At 42.0% G+C, this 21,065-nt stretch overlaps 3 protein-coding genes across 5 annotated transcripts in view; all 3 read left to right on the top strand.

The window, feature by feature from the left end:
- mtss1 (MTSS I-BAR domain containing 1) overlaps positions 1–8,374 on the top strand; it is a 66,150-nt gene extending 57,776 nt beyond the window's left edge. Inside the window, exons 11-14 of one of the 2 annotated variants that reach the window (XM_083971779.1) lie at positions 2,940–3,071; positions 3,393–3,543; positions 3,805–3,831; positions 4,710–8,374. In XM_083971779.1, coding sequence (XP_083827905.1) covers positions 2,940–3,071; positions 3,393–3,543; positions 3,805–3,831; positions 4,710–5,809 — 1,410 coding nt within the window. In that variant the 3' untranslated portion in view covers positions 5,810–8,374. The remainder of the gene's footprint in view (positions 1–2,939; positions 3,072–3,392; positions 3,544–3,804; positions 3,832–4,709) is intronic. The other variant, XM_083971780.1, reaches the window with a different exon arrangement.
- Positions 1–21,065, top strand: part of ddx27 (DEAD (Asp-Glu-Ala-Asp) box polypeptide 27) — a 99,642-nt gene that overhangs the window by 62,086 nt on the left and 16,491 nt on the right. The gene's annotated exons all lie outside the window — the stretch shown is intronic.
- khk (ketohexokinase) lies at positions 14,307–20,129 on the top strand. Of its 2 annotated transcripts, none has more exons than XM_083971420.1 (8): positions 14,307–14,464; positions 15,303–15,419; positions 16,639–16,770; positions 18,118–18,190; positions 18,496–18,642; positions 19,149–19,237; positions 19,314–19,471; positions 19,594–20,129. In XM_083971420.1, exons 1-8 carry the CDS (start codon positions 14,370–14,372, stop codon positions 19,692–19,694), a joined length of 912 nt encoding a protein of 303 aa, XP_083827546.1. In that variant the 5' UTR covers positions 14,307–14,369; the 3' UTR covers positions 19,695–20,129. The 2 variants fall into 2 exon arrangements, with proteins under 2 accessions (XP_083827546.1, XP_083827545.1); XM_083971419.1 differs by lacking the exon at positions 16,639–16,770 and adding an exon at positions 16,326–16,460.

The raw sequence follows: 21,065 nt of genomic DNA, 5'->3' as shown, positions 1-21,065 counted from the left end.
ACTCAAAACACTTCCACAACCCCCTCCAAAATACAGTGCAAGAGACATGGACCTACAAAATAAAAGCCTTTTCACTTAACACACACAAACACACAAACACACACTGCTCTAATCCTCTCCTGTGTGTAGCGCTGCTCCTCCCCCTATCTGCTGATTGGCTCGGATGAATGTGGGCGGTCCCTCAGCGAAGGGAACTCTCCCTCTCGCCTCGGTCGTCAGGGCAGCCGTGGTCGCTATGGTTACGCCGCCGGCCACGGCCACCATCCGGCGTCAAGCCACCGCGTTAGCCGCAGGGACATGACCACCGTGAGAAAAACACTCCATCCCTCCTCCTCCTCCTCCTCCTCCTCTCCCCTCCCCCTCCTCCCCCAAGCCCCGCCCACCGTGTCGTAGCCGTGTGTCTGACTCTCATCGTCACGTTCATCCCCGGTGTTGACATTAGCTCACACTCAGTTTATCCCCGTTCATCTCACCCACTCCAAATGTCTCAGGTCAAACCATGTTTACATCTTTAATCCAGCTGTGGTTCCACTTCACATCTGTTTTTTCTACATTTTTTCAACTCACTCCATTAGATGTGTGTGTGTTCACGTGCAGAGTGACCGGTGCTGTGTCAGTGTTTGTCCACATGTGTTTATTGTACAGTGTGTTTTTGTTTTTGTCTTTTTTTTACTTTTCAGTTCTGTCTCTGGATATGTTTTTGTGTCTGTCTATATCTGTTGCCACCAAATGACACCTGACGTGAATCATTTTGATATCGATAACAATTAATTAATGATTGAAATTTTCTTTATTCTTACCGACTCAATGCCCTAGAGCATGGTACTGAACCATAAACCACTGAATCAAGTGTTTGGTCTATAAAATGCCAGAAAATAGTGGAAAATATGCAACCTTTCACACAGTTCAAGCATATAAATCATAAATATGTGTATATATAAATATATATGTTTTGTCTGATCAACAACTTAAAACTCAAAGATAAATCAGTTTATAATCATATAAAACTGGAATCTCTGCAAGTGCTAACACTGAAAAGCTGAAACTTTGTTTTTTCTTAATATGCTGATTGAAGCACTTGTATCTGATAATTACCCTGTCGCTCGGTAAATTAACTTCATAATTTCAGCTTTTTTCCGTTTTGTTTTGACTAAAGTAGGTGATGAAATAGCTGCAACATATAAAACAGCAGGTGACACCCAGTTACTGGATCTTAATCAATATATTGTTCCAGTATGTTTTACCCTCCCACTCTGCGTTCACATCATCTTACCCTGCAAACCTGAGCCGGCCCCGGTCCCGCTGTCAGACCCCTCGTCACATTTGTGTCGTGGATCTTTACACTGGTGTTGATGTTGGTGTCAGTGGTGTCTCGTCAGTGGTCCTGTGATTACAGACTGTTTTATTCTCCTGTAAGGTGATGACAGAAATAAACCAAGTCTCTGTGTTTTCAACTGAAGGGTTTATTTACAAAGTATGACATTAAAAAGTGTTACAGTAAACTGTGATTTACTCAGGCACTGTGATGTCATGTTGTCAGTCACTGGTCATTTCGAGGATTTCTTGTTTTTATCTCATCGTCAACAAATCTCAGCAAGAGACCAAAACCGTTGTTGAATTCATCCTGTTGTGACAAGATCAGATCAAAGATGGAAGCATCAAATTCCCCTCTTGTTGTCAGTGTTAAAACACCTGAATGAGTCACTGTCACATGTTCCTCCACCACCATGAACACACACTGAAGTTTACTTGACTCAATGTCTCCAACACACGTCCTACTGCCTTGAAACACCCACTAGAAAACCAAAGATAGACGAATCCACCACTGAAAATTGTCCCCAACAAAAACACAATTTCCTAATCACAGTGAAATTTGCAACAGAATAACTGATCCTTTTAAACTCATGACAGCGTATAGTGCCAAAATTTGTGGGATTTTTTTGTGTGTGTTTTTTTCAATCAAGGAAGGAACATAACTCTACACTTTGAAGGTTGGAGAGACACTGCTTGCGTTTCATTATTGCAAGATCTTATTAAACTTTACTTTTAAGCTGGATTAAGTTGGATTTAGCAACAAGGAAAGATCTGGACAGTGCAGTAAACTGTGCCTATTTAGAATAGACATACGTTTCCTTCCTTGACTGAGTTTCTATCGCTATTTTTCAACAAACATTCAAGTTTTTTGCCTCATAAATTAATTAATTTGAACTTTAAAATGTTCCACTGCCCACCCCCCTCCAGCCTCCACTCCCAGCTTATTTTCTTTATAAATTGTATAAACATGAAACAATATATTTGTCATTTTTTATCTTATTTTTATTCATTTTTATTAAGATCTATGTCACTGATCTTTGAGCCGACAAACAGCCACGTTGTAGGTTCTGGTCTTTTCATGGTTTTTGTTGACAAGAAGAAGAGCAGACAATAACGTCTGTCTTTATCTCCCATGAGTTTCTTTTTACATTATGAAACTGTCACTTTGGATCCAAACTTTTCAGTTACAGTTGGTCAGTTGGTTATTTGTCATCACCAGAGGTCACTTTGGGGAAACCAGCTCAGTCCTGCAGCTTATTATTATTAGTATATAATATATTATATTAATAAATAACATCGCAGATTTCCCCAAATAGAATAAAAAGATATGCAAATTTGCGATTAGAAGGACTCTTTATCCTTTAATCCTTCACTGTGTTGTGTTGATGTTCACAGACCAGCAGCCAAAACACAAGTCCTGCCTGATACAATGAAAACTGCACATTCTCATCGTTTTGGAAAAAATATTTGTCTTTTTCATCAAATTAATAGATTTATTTTATTTTAGTAAAGTATAATCTGAAGACTGTACAGGAACGCAGTCACGTGGCTTCTGTGGTTGTGATACTGTTGTTTACGTTTATACTTCATGTTGATTCCCTGACTGACCGGTTTGTTTACTACAGGACGCTGTCGGCTCCGCCAATCAGATGGCTGCTGGAGTGAGTGTGGGGACGGAGAACGGCCTGTTGGCCCCCCCACATAGCGCCTACACACACCACGGAGAGAGAGCTCGAGCCATGTCTGCATCTGGGAAGGTAATACACACACACACACACACTTCCATCTGTTTCCTCTTTCATGTCCTTTCCTTTCCTTGTTCTTCTTTCTAATATGTTTTATTGAGCTTTGAGTTTTATTAACCCCGAACCCTTAGTTCTCATATTCATAACAGAAAATATATAATAAAGAGATATTTATATATCTTGGTGAACAATGAAATAAATACAAAATTAATAAATAGAAAAAATACATTGATAAGTGCACAAATAATAAAAGTTGTCTCCTCTCCTCTGTCATGTTGGTGAAAAAATGTAAATAAAACTTTTTCTTTTCACCTTTCTCCCGCTCTCTCTCAGTCTTGCTCGGCCCGGGATCAGCTGGCGTTCACTCTAGGTGCGTTGAATTCGGACGCCCAGAGGAGCAGTAGGGACTCTCTGCACTGCTCCAGTGGCTACAGCACCCAGACCACCACCCCCTCCTGCTCTGAAGACACCATACACACACACAGTAAGTGCACACACACACGCTCACCCTAACCCTAACACACAAATGTATAAACATGAACGAGCGTCTGACGATCTCTGATGTTTCATGATGAACACAGACTAATACTTTGGCGGACTGACCCTCTCCTCTGTCCTCTGTTGGATTTTGACTTCCTGTTGTTGTTTATTTACTGGTCTCCTTTGTATTTCTCTGATGCTCAAGTTTCTCTCTGCCGTAGTTTTTGTGTTTTCTCGGTTAAACTTCCTTCTTCTCCTCTTTCAGCTATAAAGAGAGATCCTCCCCTCTATGGTAGGTCTCTGACTACCTGTCTGCCTGTTCACCTGTCTGCCTGCCTTCTCTCCTCACATCTGTATCCAAAAACTTTGTAGCTTCAGCTGCCAACAAATAGTTTAAGTTAAGTTTAACTAGTTTGAGTTGCAGTCTGATTTGTAGCGATTTTTTGGTCTTGATCAAAGTCTACTACTATATAAATACTAACCCTCTGTGTATTTGTTGCCTTAAACAATATCTAACTTATTTCAAATCAATAGAGATCAATAACAATTAATTAATAATCAGTTCTATTATATAAAACTTTTTTTTCTTGAATATAATTATTAATTATTATGATAATACACTAAATGTGCGAACTTAAACCACAGATAAATGGAGCGTTTCAGAGAGCAGTATCAGAGTGGAGCGTCTTCATTCACAAACTATCTGTGGAGTCAGGTTTAATTTGTAGACTGAGTGTGTATTCGCAACTAGGGTTGTTGAAATATCTATACACTGAAATATTGCGATATTTCGTTTCAAGATACTGTATCGATATTCAAAAGCACCTTAGTGGGGTTTTTTTGTCAACACTTTACAACAAACATTCACAGCGGTGGCTCATTTTTGTGTTGCATTTATAAGAGTACAGGTCAAGAAGGGAAAGAAATCGCGATATAGCGCCTTGCTTATAGTATTGCAATATATAGTAATATATCATGACACGTATCGGATCGCCAGATTCTTGCCAATACACACCCCTACTCACAACTATAGACAGACTGTGAGTGTGTGTTTAATGTTGTTAAGTTGTACATTATTTTGTCATATCCCGTGTGTGTGTGTTGGGGCTTAAAGGTCATTGAGTTCAGCTGTTCCTCACCTCTTCCCTCTCTATGCTCCTCCCCCCTCAGTGGACTACGAGTCAATCTCTCTCCATGGTGACGCGGACTCCATCTCCCTCCATCACTTGTCACATGGCAACAGCCAGTCAGACTTTGACAAGTCATCGACCATCCCGAGGAACTCCGACCTCAGTTTACAGTACAGGAAGTTTGCCCAGTCCAAACGCCCCTCCTCCACCGTCAGCCTATTGGCCGAGCCCGACTTGATCGGCGGGTCTGTCCGCCAGCTGCCCTCACACACAGCGACCATCAGGCGCAAGCCTTCGTCCAAGCCGGCGTACCGCAGAGGAACGATCAGCGGTGGGGTTCCCATCCCCATCTCCACCCCCCAAGTGCCCCTGAAGGCCCTGGGAGGGACCGGGGGCAGTGAGGAGAACGTCTTCACAGTGCCCCCTGCAGGAGGAGCAGGAGGTCTAGGTTACAATAAACTCTGCACCTCCACGCAGAGCCTCAGCGCCCTCCCTCCCCCCTCCTCGCCGTACTACCAGCTGGTCCCAGGTCAGATGCCGATCCCAGTGCCTGTGCCCACTGTACCTTCCCTGTCACCAGAGGGCATCAAACAGCAGCAGCAGAGACAGTACCTGCAGCAGCAGCAGCAGCAGCTCCACCTTCAACAGCAGCAGCAGCAGCTCCACCTTCAACAGCAGCAGCAGCAGCAGCTTCACCTGCAGCAGCAGCAGCAGCAGCACAACCAGCAGCTCCACCTGCAGCAGCAGCGATACTATCATCAGCAGCAGCATCACTTTCAGCATCAGCAGCCCCTGCCACCCCAACCACAACACCAACACCGACCAGACCAGTACCAGCAGCCGGACCAGCACCAGCAGCTGCTCAACCAGCAGCAGAGGCAGTTCCAGCAGCAGGTCCTGCCCCCCCCAGCCCAGGCAGAGCCCCCCTGGCCGGGCCACAGCGCTCACCACCAGCCCCAGGCTCCTCCGCCCGCCAGCCACCACCAGGGAGCGGAGCCGCCCACTCAGGAAGAAGAAGAAGGAGGAGGAGGACGAGGAGAAGGAGACATGCTGACGCTCATCAGAGGAGTAAAGCTCAAAAGGACCCTCACCGACGACCGCTCCGCCCCCCTCCTGCCCCCTCCACCCAATCACAACTGAGGCTGAATGACGGATCGTTGTGTTTCGCTGCCGGACGACTGATCAGTCAGCAGCACAGAACCGAACACGTGGACGTTACCAACACACTGATCACTCGCTGGAACTTGATGTGTTTCCTGTTTTATTTTCTGCTTCCTTTTAGGCTGTTTAGATTTCCGTTTTAAACATTTTGAGACTTGTCGTTATTTCCTGTTGCTACAGCCTTGCCTTTTTTTTTGTTGTTCCTGCTTGCATTTTGATTGTGCATAAAGTTTTTGTTTCTCCAAGTCTTACCAATAGAGCTATTGATTGTTGTAGCTAGCACTCACTTCCTGGTCAGATGATCGTCATGGGGCTCGTTGATTGGCTGGACAGGAAGCCGTTAGTGTCTCAGATCCTCTTCAGTTCTGGGTGTGTTTGATTTGCCTTTTTGCCTGTAACTCCCAGGAGGGCGGGGTTTAGACGTTAGTCCAGTAGCTCCACTCTGTCACCTGGTTGAACCATGATGTGTGGAGGTTTCAATCTGCCAACTGTGGTGTAGTATTCAATGAGTCAACGGTTTGATTCTCTCACCTTCAAGGGCAACAGGTCTCTGCCTCTCGGACGCCAAATGTTGCCACCTTCTGAGGAAAAGGATTTGAAATGTAGCTGTGGGCAAACGTCTGGTTCACTGTGTAGATACTTTCCAGGTTAACATGAGGCATGAGGAGGAGGAGGAGGAAGACGTGCTCTTTTATTTGCAACTTTTAGAGGCAGCGCTGACATGAGTTCATAATGAGAAGATGAACCAAAAAGGACAGTAGAACCGGTGCGAATCAGATCTGTGCTGTTCGGTTGCCAGGGGATACACTGCCAAGTTGAAGTCTGAACCACACAATGAACATTTTCCCTTTAAACTATTTCTGATCAAATTCAACAATTGTAACCAGGATTTGTACAGAGTGGACAAACTGTGATGGAGACACTGAACGTAAAAACTTTTGGTATTTGTTGTTACTTGTGACATGCTCATCAACCAAAACAAACCTTGTCTAGTTATAAAATAGTAATATAACAGTTCAGAGCTGAAACATTTCACACTTTGTGGTGCGTTTATGGTATGTTGGGGTTTTGGACTGTTGATCGGAGACGTCACATCACCGGCCTACATTCTGATGTTTTATGGGAGAAAACAAATCGATAATGAAAATAATTGTGAATCACAGCCCTGTGATGTGTTACGTCACTTCATTGTCACTGTGGGAATATTTCTCAAGTTACATTTAATTATATCCAACTTCTATCAACTGCTGAGAGTCACCAGCAGGAATAATAACAACACAATGGATCAGCAGATCTTTGTTTACTGCAGGTACATTGATATTTGTGTGTAAATTATAAGAAATTACATAAGTTTTGATTTCAAAACAGTGTCTCCAGAACAGAGATGGTCTGTCGGACAGCACCGACAAAATGTAATTAGCTTTGCACTGTAACGATTCCTTCACAACTGAATTAGTCAAAATGTCTGATTAAAAACTGAGTAAACTCTTTGTTACTGTTAGTCTCACCCACATCAATCCAGTATCAGTTGCCCCTTAACAGTACAGAAAAGATTAAACATTTGCTTTAAATTTATGAATGTAAGGATTTAAGTCAGCTGATGTGAAGTCGTCTTGCAACCAAGGTTTGTAATTTAATTATTTTTCCTCCTTGAATCATCTGTTATTTACTCAGTAAATTGATTTAGCAGACAAACAATATTCAGTTCACGTTCTGTAATTTCGCTTGAAAAGTGAGTTGAAGCTTTAAATTTCTATGAATCTACTGGTTTCAGCTGCAGATATTTATTTTACCAGTTGAGTCTGACATTTTTATATATCAGAAGCCAGTTTTATTGAAGAAGATTCTGTTGTTACTCCTCCAACATTGCGGCGTGTTGCTGTTTTCCTTGTAATTATTACAAAACTGAAAACACTGGCAGGTCTCTGCTTCACCATGTCAAAAAGCTGAAAGTCTACGTTTTTAAAAAAAGGTCACTTGAAACTGACTTCAGTGTCTTTGTGTCCCTGTTCATGCAGGATCTGACATGTTCAATAAAAACACTGATAGAGTTTGTTCTGTTTCATTGTGCTCAGCACGTTTACCTCTCTGACATTAAACCGCCTCTTTATCTACAAAGTTTGGTCGGGCTCCAGTAGCTGGTTCTATTTTGGATCCTGGTCCAGATCTTTGAAATATTTACATCCATACATAGATCACATGAATCAGACGTCACTGCTCACGTGTTGTGTTTTTAATGATGTAATAGCTCGCATGTTGTTTTAATTGATCAGTTTTTCTCTGTGTAAACAAGCAAGTTGGTCTGGACATCGTCATGAACCTCGTCACCTATGTGAATGAGACAGAAGCAGGTTTATTTATTATTGGCCATAATCAGTTGGAAAAAAGTGGATTCACTATGAATGAAAATTACTACCATACTACTATTACATGTTGCCTCTAAAAGTTGCCTGTGAAGTGTCAATCTCGTAGCCGCAGGGCTGTAGCCACCATTAAAGACCAAGGTCATGTCCTGCACTCCTTCACTCAGACCAAGCTGGCGGAAAGGAGTCGAAAAGTCTTCATAGCAATCATTTTGTTTTGTATGAACTTAATTTATCAATGAAAAACACAATGGACAATCAACACATTTCATATTTTTGAATCTTTAAGGCTAATGATGATACATTTTTTTTACCAAATATTTTTAAATAATTTGACTTTCAATGCAGACAACCAAAGAGGCTAATCAATAAATTTTTCTTCATGACACATCTGAATGAAGAGAAATGGAACAATTTAACAGGTGAAATGCCCCCCCCCAAAGGTGGCCAGAGTTTGTTCAGTGTCTTGCTGTGGAGATTTAGGCACATGACCTCAGTGTTCCTCAAACCGCGGCTACAGCCCTGCTGGGAAGTAAAAAAGAAAAAAAAAAGCCCTGCTGGGAAGTTGAGCTGTGCAGAGGCCAGGTGCGTGCTGGGAAATGCAGTCTGATCTCTGTTCAGCTGGACCATGGTTTGCTCCTGAGAGAAACTCTTCTGTGTATTTTGGGATCTTCTGCAGCAAATTCAAGTGTTTATGTTGTGTTGACGAGATAAGTCTGAGAGTTTTTGATGATTGATTGATTGATTGATTGATTGATTGATTGATTGATTGATTGATTGATTGATTGATTGATTGATTGATTGATTGACTGGACCCAATCCTCACAGCTGATGTGTATATATTAATGCTTCTATTCCCTAGAGACCTAAATCTATATATAAATGTATGTAAACATATCCTGATTGTATTTTTGTTGATTTATTGATCAGACGATGTGATCAGATCCGACAGCGCCGTCCTTCGTCGCTCGTCATATTTTTGTAGAAAAGCTTTAAAGGAGGAAATCCAATGAATTCTCTGATGTTTGAGGATCTGAAATCTGATTGGACGCTTGAAACGCAAGCGAAGGACTAAACGGACGACAAGAACCAACAGAATGTAGAAATGTCTTCTTTTTAATCTTTCAACGTTCGCTGTGGGATCAATAATTATAATAATGATAATAATAACTGATTCATCAATTCTGTGTGTGTGTGTTTTATTCTCGTCCCAGGACAGAGCTGGCCTTCTTAACCAGTTTGTTCAGTCTCCTCCTGTCCACAGCCGAGATGCTGCTGCGCCAACAGACCAGTCCATAAAAGATGGCTGATGCCACAACAGTGTCGTAGAAGGTCTGAAGGAGTCAATGTCTTAATCAGTGGTTATCTCTGGTACCGAGGGCAAGTCCTTGTGTCTGCCCATCAGTTACCAACAATCACACCTGGTATTCTTTCAAGACAGTAAGAAAAGTCTTATTGCAAACAAAGAAATAAGATGCAAGTCTGAACCTACTGCAAAGAACTTAGGGTCAAATGTCAGGTGTATGTCCAATATCATCTCCACAGTTACACCACATCAGTGTAAACATGTTTTCTGGCACAACAGCTAATCCCACATTCAAAATGCACTGAACCAACTACAAAACTCGGAGCACACTGACCTGAAAAAACACTAACGGATAGAACTGCATACAGGAGAAACAGTCTAAAGAGAGGACTCTCGACTGAACCATAACTACTACTGATAGACAACTTCAAAGCTCTGAGGGAGGAAGAGCAGCAGAAGAGTCGGATGATGAAGGAGAAGACTGAGGCTCTGAGCAGAGAGATAGCAGCTCTGTCTCACACAGTCAGAGCCACAGAGGACGAGCTGAGAGCTGAAGACGTCTCGTTCCTCAATAACTACAAGGCTGCAGTGGAAAGAGTCCAGCAGCGCCCCCTGCTGGATGATCCACAGCTGGGCTCAGGAGCTCTGGTAGATGTGGCCAAACATCTGGGCAAACTGGCCTTCAACATCTGGAACAAGATGAAGAAATACGTTTCCTACAGTCCTGTGGTTCTGGATCCAAACTCTGCTCATCCAGAATTGATCCTGTCTGTAAATCTAACAAATGTGAAATGTGGAGAGAAACAGCAGCTCCCTTCATCTCTGTCTTTGTTTCAGAGGGTTTTTAATTCAGGGACATTCAGCTAGGACAGAGAAAATAAATTCTGGTTTTGGGGTGTAGCAGTCTAAGAGGAAAGGACAAGAACCAGGATGGCTGGAATATGGAGAGTATGATGGTAAACATGTAGAGAAGTTGTTTCCATTGACTGGCAGCAGAGACCTATTAAGATCAATGGATGATGTCGGGCAAGTAGGAAAAAACCTTAATGTCGGACCCTGTTGAGTAATGTGTATTTCGTGGTTTACCCCTTGGATAGTCCAATTCATAATCATCTAGATGACATGGTGGATGTCTATCTCTCTTGGGACGGGCTCCACTACTGTACTGTTGCATCCTTATCCTGGAGTAAAGGTCAGAGATCCGGCTCGAAGGACCTCAATGTTACTGAGGGTTGTAATAAAGGACTGTACTGTATAACTTGTTGCTTGGCTGATCCTGATCTCTAGCTTCGCCCCAGGTGTGTCCGTCAAATAAAGAAGAGTTGTCAGCATCCCTGTTTTGACAGTTTAATGAGCTCAAGCAACAGGGCATAGCTTTGTGAGTGGTTCTGTCAAGAAAAGAGGAAAACATAGCGCAGATACATATTAACATGTGCACCTTTAAAATGTAATACAAATTTAATAAACATACACATTTCTGTATATTAGGCTATATGCAGTGTAATTAATTAGCATAAATAACGCACTTAGATAGGCTACTAACAAATACGTAGGCCTACACATGATCCATAAGCTGGGTGTCTACCAACTTGTAAAAACAAAGACTAATGAACTAGCAACGTAAATAATATGACTTACAGGTCTCATGGACGCACGCACGCAAGTCTCTGACTGGCCTCGGCTCTCTCTCTCTCCACTCTGCACTTTCTGCCGTCTTCAGGCTCACCTGCTCTCCCGATGCGCCGCGCGTATCCTCTTTGTCGCTCGCCCATCCATAACGGCTCACGGCCCTTTCGTACTCACTCACTTTCGTGATGCATCAAAAATAAAGCCCATAACACCTGAACAACAGCATCTGATTTCAGTGTGTTAGCATCATGGGTGTATTATCTTCTAGATCCATGGTTAGCATTGACCTCCGGGAACTAGCCGCTCAATTTTCTGCCGTTGCTGTGACAACAACTCTTACGCACATGCGTGCCTAGCAACGATCGCTACGGTACACTCGCCTTTTACGTCAGAGCCCAGTGGAATGATAAATGACGTCATCTAATAGTCATGATAGTCATCTTCATGACGCCACACGAAATTCCTTTGATGTGTGAATAACACAATTAATGACGTCATGTGGAGTTTATACAGCCTATATCAGTTGTTACCCATTACTGGATGCTGCATAGGGTGATTGATATATTAGTAGGACATACTGCACACATTCAGTCTTTATTTCCGTAAGTGTTAAACATACAGACCTGTGTGAAAACTCAATCAAGGAGTTTGAAAACTATCAATAAGTTTGAAAACTCAATCAAGGAGTTTGTAAAACACAAACAGTCGATATGAATAAAAGAGCAATGTCACCGATCTCAGCAGACACTCTTCGTCCACAGGTCGAATCCTTTTTCAGAAGGATGACACCAGAACAGTGGGCGTTATTACAATCTGGTAAACCTGACGAGGCCACTAAAGTCATGGTGGCAGAACTGCTGGTGGAGCTGGCAGCAATAATATCAGGAGCTGTGTTGAAGGCTCTTCAGGAAAAATTTCTACGCGAGGCAGACATTCAGTCAAGTATTGGTCATGCAATCCATTCCAGTTTTGTTGTGGTTCTTGATGTTAAAGACGTCGTCAAATGCCCCAGCTCAGAGCAACTGACAGAGCTGCTGGTGGAGGAAGTGGCTGAAAGTCTGGGCTCTGCCCGTTCTGGAGGCTCCAAGTCTCCTTCACCAGTTTGCTGCATTGCCCCTAAAAGACTCAACAAGATGGTCAATCATGCCTGTGAAATGTTAAAGGCCTTCTTGGCGAAGATGCACCTACCACGACCACAAAAGATCAAAACACCCTCACCAATGCCCAAAGAAGAAGACCAGGGCCAGGATCAAGACCAAGACCAGGACCAACAAGAGAAGGTGGAATCAGTTCAGGAGATAATTTGCAAAGAGTTGAACGCACTCATTGAACCTCTTCTGGATGACGTTTCTGACTCTGAGCTGGAGGAACTGGGCTCTGAATCTTCTCTGGAGATACGAATCGTTGCCGATGAAATTGATCAGTTGAGAACAGCGAGCAGGACGGGGCCAGAAAGTCCTAGAAGTCCAAGCCCTGAACCCCAGAAAGTGAAGGAGAAGATTGGACACATTGTTACCAAGGCGTTTCTCCACGCTTCCATTTGTCGGATTATGGCAAAAATTAGGTCGAAATTCCACCTGAGCTCCAAAGCTGAGAGCAGACAGTCCGTCCAGTCCCTCATGGCCAGTGTGGACGCTCTGCTTTTCACTGAAGACATGGGACAGCCTGAACAAGAACCAACTGAAGACCAGGCTGTTCCTTGTCAGGAAATTGAACGCCCTCAAGCACCTCATATAGTCAAACAACTGACGGATCTGCTGTACAGCCACTTGACAGACACCAGGTTACCAGAGTACATGCTGCCACTGTTAGAAGAGGCGGCAGCGTCGGCTCCTCAGACACAAGATGAAATGTACCACGAGCTCCAGAGGAGAATGGCTTTCTTCCTGGATGTGATCAACTGGTGGCTGAGCACTCAGGCTGTCGACCACAGCCACAGGGTGATGCTCACTCTGATGCCACATCCATCGTCTGCAACATCACCATCATCATCGAAAGGACGCAAAATGTACATCAAGATCATTGTGGACAACTTCGTCATTCGGACATTCATTCAGTCAAAAGTTATCTTTCCAGGCAACTCAACTTTCTTAGCTCGACGCCTGTTGACAAAGGTGTGGGCTGAAGTCAAAGACACTGAGTTTCAAACCAACCCAGAAGCTCTAGCAAACCTTGACAAGGTCATTTTCAAGGACCTTTGTAAGACCTTTGGCTGTGCAGAGGCGCTGCTGTTTTCCATGGAGCTTCACGATCCAGAACTAGAAAAGTTCCTCATCTCTGCCATCAAAACACACTTGCCACAACAACAGCAACAGTTCTTCTCTAGGGCCTGTAGGTTCCTCTGTGGGAAAAGCCATCGCTGACTTCCTCGGGGTCAAAACACCTGGACCAAGACCATTTAGAGACCACTAAGCACACACACATACACACACACCCTCCTTACGGGTTTCCCCCGGGTGCTCCGGTTCTCCCACTTGTTTCATTTAGAAACAATTTTTAAAAAAAAATACACACACACACTCTTTCTCTCTCTCTCTCCCTTGCAGGTGATCTCCAGTCCTCCCACTTACTTCTTAATAAATTTCAATAAAGTAACTAATTCATCTCAAACTGCTGTTTCACACTGTCGTCTATGTCACAAGATCTAAGAACACACCTCTTTTTTTCTTTTTCTTTTATTATTATTAAACTTTCACTGGTGAAATGGGACAGATTGTTCTACTTACAGTAGCCTAGTGCATGACTTTTTTGTTGTTGTTGCAAAGAAATGAAATAATACAAATTCATAATAGGCTAATAGCCTAAAGATTAAGAAGAGACATAAACTCAAAAAACTGTGATGTTGGTGATTTTGAAAGTGAAGTTATCTCAGCTTTTAATAGCTTCAGTCATTTTTCCTTTTCATTTTGTAACACAATGCCCAATGTTGTTAGCCTAAACACATAGGGTATAAATAGGCCTACAGTATTTTTGCTTAAATAATTCAGAGCAAGAAGTTATCATGTCGGATGGTTTACTTGACAGAGTGATGATTCATATGTATTCGCAATATGTTGTTCACGATAACACAAGCAATGCAGTGAAAAAGTAGTGCTCGAGGGTGGCTACTGTCTGTAAGGCTTTTATTTTGTAATCACCACTGACAGGAAGTGGTGCGTCTTATTATCGTGAGGTGACAGGGGGAGGGACGTAGAGACCATATGTGTCTGTGTCAAAGTCCAAACTGCATTTGTGGATCAACATGGAGCAAGAGAAGAAGATCCTGTGTGTGGGCCTGGTTTGTCTGGATATCATCAATGTGGTGGACAAATATCCAGAAGAAGACACAGACAGCAGGTTGGCACACAGGCTTTTAATAAACACACACGGATGCAGACAGACTCATTCATAGGCGGATGTAAACACAGGCTGATGCTAACGCAAACTCACACACAGGTTGATGCTAACGCAGGCTGATAAAGAAAAGAAAAAAAACAGCTGACACAAGACAAATGTATGCCAACACATACTGATACTACTGACAGTCGGTATTAACACCAACACAGGCTCGTCACGGTCTGGTGCTAATGCAGACTGACAAACTAGGACAAACTTTTGCTTACACTGATACTAATATTAACACAAACTATAGGCAAACCTATGTCAACACACAGTGGGTGATACAAACACAGACTAGTGCTAAGTAGGCTACAGTGACATGCAAAAAAGTTTGGTCATCCTTGGAATAATTGTTGAATGGTGATTATACAGGTTTGTATCGTTACACTGGAAGAGGAAATGGGTGAATTGCAAATCTTCCACTTAGTATGATAGGTGAGAAGGGTGGGCGTAGCTTCAGCCTATTTACAAGTGATGTTTCATTATGTTGCTTTGTACTGTTGCTATGTCGATTGACCAAAATAAATCAATTAATCTAACTGGTGCTAATACAGTCTGACACAAACTTGTGCAGAGTGATGCTGGTACAGACAGGCTAACAGCCGTGTCCCCTCAACAGATAAAGAAATATAAATGCTCCATACATTTTTAAAACAAGAGTGGGCTTACTCTCGTCCGTTCTTTTACTGTAACTAAATCAGCTGAAGTGACTTTATTTGGCCTGAAATTCATTCATTGCTGCTCACTGCTTTGGGCATCCAGTCATGATGCAGTGATGTGATCTCTGCTCTCTAAGGTGTTTGTCACAGCGTTGGCAGAGAGGAGGGAACGCTTCAAACTCCTGCACAGTGCTGTCCCTTCTCGGAGCTCCCTGCGCCTTCATGGGCTCTCTGTCTGCTGGACCTGTGGCCAAGTGAGTACAGATCTGCACATTAATCGACATGTTATTCAATACATGGTAACCCTTTAATTTGCAGGCCCTTAATTACGTGATAATGTCAAGAAATAGCCAAGAAATAACAACTAAATGCCTCATAATGTCTAGAAATAGCCCATAAATAACAGTCAATTGCAAGGACTTGGTGGAGAAAAATTCTGGTCTTTCCCAAAAAATTTAAAACATAAAAAGCACATGTAATCTTTTGCCTTTATCAAAAACATGACCTTACTATGAAATTAACCGTTATTGCTAGGCTATTTCTTGACCTTACTATGCAATTAATTGTTATTTCTTGGCTATTTCTTGATATTATCATGCAATTAACGGCCTGTAAATTAAAGGGTTTAATACATTAATCATTCCTTAAAATGTCTATCAATTGGCCACATTGTCATTCAAGTAAATTAATTCATTGATAGGGTAATCAATACATTATTTTCAATAACGGTCATGTACATTAGATGTTTAGTAAGACTGTATGTTTTCATAGTTTAGTTTAGTGATGTTCATACACACGCATAACCAAACACCGTATGTGTGCGTGTGTGTTTGTGCATGTGTGTGTGAAAAATGCTTTTGTCTCCTCTCTCCTTGTCTCCTGATCTCCATGTTTCTTGAGCTCTTCCACATCTTAAATGTCCTTCACGAGAAGAATCTGAGCAGTTTCATTTTCAGTGAGGACAGTAGGTAGCTTTATTTTGCAGGACAGAGGAGATGTAAACAGTTTCCTGTCTATAGTTTTATTTTGCAGGACAGAGGAGATGTAAACAGTTTCCTGTCTATAGTTTTATTTTGCAGGACAGAGGAGATGTAAACAGTTTCCTGTCTATAGTTTTATTTTGCAGGACAGAGGAGATGTAAACAGTTTCCTGTCTGTAGTTTTATTTTGGAAGATTTTCAGAAGTTCCACATCGACGTGTCTCTGGTGTCTGAGCACACTCAATGTGTCCTTCCAGCCTCAGTGGTCATCAGCAACAGCAGCACAGGAAGCCGAACCATCCTCCACATGAACAGGTGTGAACAGATATGCACAGGTGTGTGTGTGTGTGTGTGTGTGTGTGTGTGTGTGTGAGTAACTGCCTTTGTTTCAGGAAGACCGTCATCATCGTCGCGGAGCCGCCCTGTCCTCCTCTTGTTCCACCAATCAGAGCACAGCCTCATGAGTCTGATGTGTTTCTTGTCTCCGGTTCAGTTTCATCATGGCCGACTTTGCACAGCGTGCGGTTGATGTGTCAGCGGTGGTCTGGCACGAAGGTCAAACTCCGAGTGCATGTTGTGTGGTTTGTCCGTCCAGTGGATCTCGAACAGTTGTTCTCTCCGACATGTAAGACAACCCAACGGCCAGCCCGCGTCACACAGCGTTAACTAAACACCTTTCCATATCTGACCTCATTACCACGGCGATAGGCTTGTCACCACTTGGCATCCTAACCCTCCATACCTGCATTCAAAACCTCATTTTAAATTGTACATATTTCTGTTTTCCATGGTCCATTTAATCTGACCGAAGGCTAAAAAGCTAGAATTGAAGATTAACTTGTGTGTAAGTTCCTCTGGCCTGTTGGCAGGTAGAGCAAGCTGAGGGGTGTTTAGTGAACGCTGTTTGACCCACCTGGAGGAAGCATGAACCAACACCTGATGCTGATGCTGATCCTGAATCTGGTGTAATCACAGTTGGTCTCACGAGCCACTGCAGAGCGAGGCCTCAAAGTCCTGGACCTGAATGGATCCACAGATCAGAGTGAGCAAAGAGGAACTAGAATAAATCAAACAAAATACAATGAAGTGGGAAGGATTATGTAGATGAAATACAAGTTTAGATCATAAAACTGTTTGTGCATTAATGAGAACTGTGTTCAGATGTATCTACTGATCCGTGTGAGATGTGAGAACTTCAGCTGACTCTCTCCTGAGCTCTTGAGCGGTTGCGATTGAGATTCCTTGATTTCAGTGATTGTTATTATTGATCGTTTAAAGGTACAATTCAGTGTAATTTCTGGAAGTGACATGTTTGGATGTGTGGTCAGTGTGTATGCGTTTCTTTGTGTGTTCAGTACAGATTTGTGTGTCGTTCGCTCAGAGAGATTTTACTCATTTTAGCATAAAAACTGTAAACGGGAGAAAACGGTTTGTTCTCCAAGAGAGTCTCTGCAGTGGTTTCAGGTTAATTCATTTACACTGATTCAGTCAATTTACCTGATGTTTAAATCAAAAATATGATATAAATCTGTGCAGTAATTAAACTGTTTTTAATTAGCAGTCTGTGAACGGATGAGTTTGCCTCCACGATGATCAAATCACATTTAATTGTAATCTCACTAGCAATGAATTGTCATTTATGTCTCCTGCAGGTTTTAGTTTTTTTCTTTTTGAACTGAAATAAAATGTTTTATTGTGTTTCACAGAGACTGTGAAAGCCATTTGTCTTCAGTCTCAACAGTGTACTGTACATAAAACATGAGGATATTACACAGGAGAACCACTTTTAGATTTGTTACCAGAGATACAAGCTGTCATTCATCAATCCAAATTATACAGTGTTTACAGCTCCACCAAGTCCCAACAGATTTAAGAATTAATCTGGTTAATTCAACATCTGAATCAATATTGATTGCTTCTTTTTTTTGTCAGTGATTGTTTTTGAACTCTGACCTCGTTTCCTGTTCAACAGGAACCTTCCTGATGCCACAGCGGAGGATTTTTCTAAAGTCGACCTCCAGCAGTTCAAGTGGATCCACTGGGAGGTGAGCAAGAAACCACACTAAACTAAACTAACTAAACTAAACCTGACAAACTAAATCAAAGTTAACCAGATTAACTAAACTCATAACCAGACGAGCTTAATTAAACTGAGCCTGACAAACTAATCCCAACCAACTAACTCTGATAAACACAACAAACTAACTTGACCAAAGCTTACATACTCGACGACGAAGACTAAAACAACATCCTGGACTAAACCTGTAGATAAACCAGACTAAGGGGTGAACTAAGTCATCACTTCATTTACTATACGTTTGACCACTGTTATTTTTTTCAACCTGTGCAGGGCCGAAACGCTGAGGAGCAGGTGAAGATGATCGAGCGGGTTGTCATGTATAACAGCACGTTACCACAGCAACAGAGAATCACTGTGTCTGTGGAGATAGAGAAGACGAGAGAGCCGCTGTATCAGCTTTTTCCTCACGGGGACGTGGTATGAATCTCTACAAGGACATGGCTTTGGCTTGTGTGTGTGTGGTTTTTTTTTTTTTTTTTTAGCAAGGTGGCAACATGCACATGAATACTTTATGATACAGGATTTCTGTTTGAAAACAGTAATGTTAGCTATGATAAAACGTTTTAACTTGCATGTCCTTAACAGTAGAGGGGTATCATTGGCAGGCTGTTGGAGGAATCACTTGTTAATTTTTTCCCGATTCTTCTTCAACAAAATAGAGAGCTTTTGATCATATTTTCATTTCATTTTTAAAGTCTAATTTTTATAGTTACATTTAAGGTGATGTCTTCTCATCTAAGTCATGGAAAAATATTAGTATTATATTAGCAATATTATTATATTGTCATGGTATAGTATAAATAATAATCGACTATAAAGTTATTTAAGTTATATTAAGTTATTTAGTCTCCTCATAATAATTAAGTCTGGGACTGTTGGCTGTGAAAACTCTTTGGTTGAAATTAATCAGGTGTTCTCTTCAGGTGTTTGTCAGTAAAGACGTTGCTCGTCATTTTGGCTTCGAGTCAGCGGAGGCTGCTCTGAGAGGACTCTACAGTCGGGTCAAGCAGGGGTGAGTGGAGGACGGGGGTCAGTGGTTCTTTGACCTGTCTCTCTCTGTCTCTGACCGACCTGTCTCCGTGTCTCAGGGCCGTCCTCGTCTGTGCCTGGGCAGAGAAGGGAGCAGATGCTTTGGGTCCAGGTGGTGTTGTTGTTCATTCAGACGCTTTTCCTCCTGAATCTCTGGTTGACACTCTTGGAGCTGGAGACACTTTCAATGCTGCTGTCATCTACACGCTGTCCAATGGTGAGACACTTGTACTGTCGTTCAGCCTGCAGACTGGTGACAGATCAGTTGGTTTTGTGCTCTGCTTTCTTTTGTGGTTCATCCTCCAAAATGTTTCTCCAACTTTCTTAAATAATCTGTAGGTGGAAGTTTGCAGGATGCCCTGACGTTCGGCTGCAGAGTTGCCGGCAGGAAGTGTGGTTTCCACGGTTATGAAGGCATCAGCAAAGATTTCATTAAATGACCAAAGAGGGAAGGCTGGTTTGTTCAGCATCAAACTGTAACTCAGTGGTTGTAGTAATAACATAGTGATGATTTGTTTCAACACTCAGATTATACTAACATGTAATTAATATTAAAGAATAATATTTTGATAAGTTTTTGACAAATCTGTTTTGCAACATGTGAAACAGCCTTTTACTTGATGATATACTACTGATTAATAACCTGAGTTAACTCCTTACAGTTAGCTTAGTTTACTAATAGCAATGGATTATTTGTAATTATACCAACTGATTTTCGTTGATAACTAAAAGTACGTTGTTAATTTAATGATAGACTGTTAGTTACTTTGTGATGCAGTGAGTTTAAATGAAGTGAAATGATTCTGCTGCTATAGCTACTCTTTTTTTTTTTTAGTAGAATAAAATTTGCCAAACTGATCAATAAATGACTTGAGTGAAACCTGATGCTGTTTACTGATTTATTCAGTGATCAATGATAAGTGTTTGTGTTTTACTGAACTGTTCAGGTCTGTGTATTTTTTATTTTTATCTGTCACCTAAGGTTTCTGTGGTTACAGAGGTCTGTCTTTGTTGTGTTACAGTTACCAAGGTTTCCAAATCTTGCCTGGTGCCATCTACCTCAGAGGTCAGAGGTCAGAGCTCGGCGGGGTGTCAAATCTGAGTTACAGTAACAGTAACGAGTTGGAAAACTACCCTGTTTGGTAGTTTATAATGTTGTTGGCATTGTTAGCTATTACTTTCCGATAACAACACACTGTCATTGACCATCAACTGGCTGAATCCGGCCCGCCAGACCTTTCAATCCGGTTCGCGACTGAATTCTGAAATTATGAGGATCAAAAAGAAAATATCCTATGGTCCCTGCTATTAAATCAACTGAAAAAACAACAGAGACTGAAATAACATAACCAGAAACAGGTCATCACGAGGATGAACGTTGAGGATTTTCGTTGTTTTGTCCATAACTTCACATTGAAGCCAGTGATGGGCATGACACCCACAAATATCGAGTCAAAATACTAAAACAAAAGGTATCAAAAACTAGGCCAATATGTGAATTTAATTTTATTTTATCTGAATGTCCGGCCCCCAAGGTGTCTGTCGAGAAAGATTCTGACCCTTTGACAAATGTAGGTCTGGTTGGTGACCACTGCACTATGTAACAGTTTGCACCTAAAACCAACATAACAACAGCTAGAGGTTGCAAAATACTGTCAGTTCACGGAGTGTTATGTCTTGTGTCTATTTGTGTTTTAACAGACTGTTTTAACTTCACACTTACACTGAGTACAGTTATTTTTTGTGAAAGACAAAGTAGCCTACCCCAAGACCGGGAACCTTTTTTTCCAAAAAGTTTCCAAAGAGGAAGA

Source organism: Trachurus trachurus (assembly GCF_905171665.1).
Source record: "Trachurus trachurus genome assembly, chromosome: 5".
NCBI lineage: Eukaryota > Metazoa > Chordata > Actinopteri > Carangiformes > Carangidae > Trachurus > Trachurus trachurus.
Note: the sequence above shows the minus strand (reverse complement) of the source record. Positions and strands in the feature narration are given on the sequence as shown.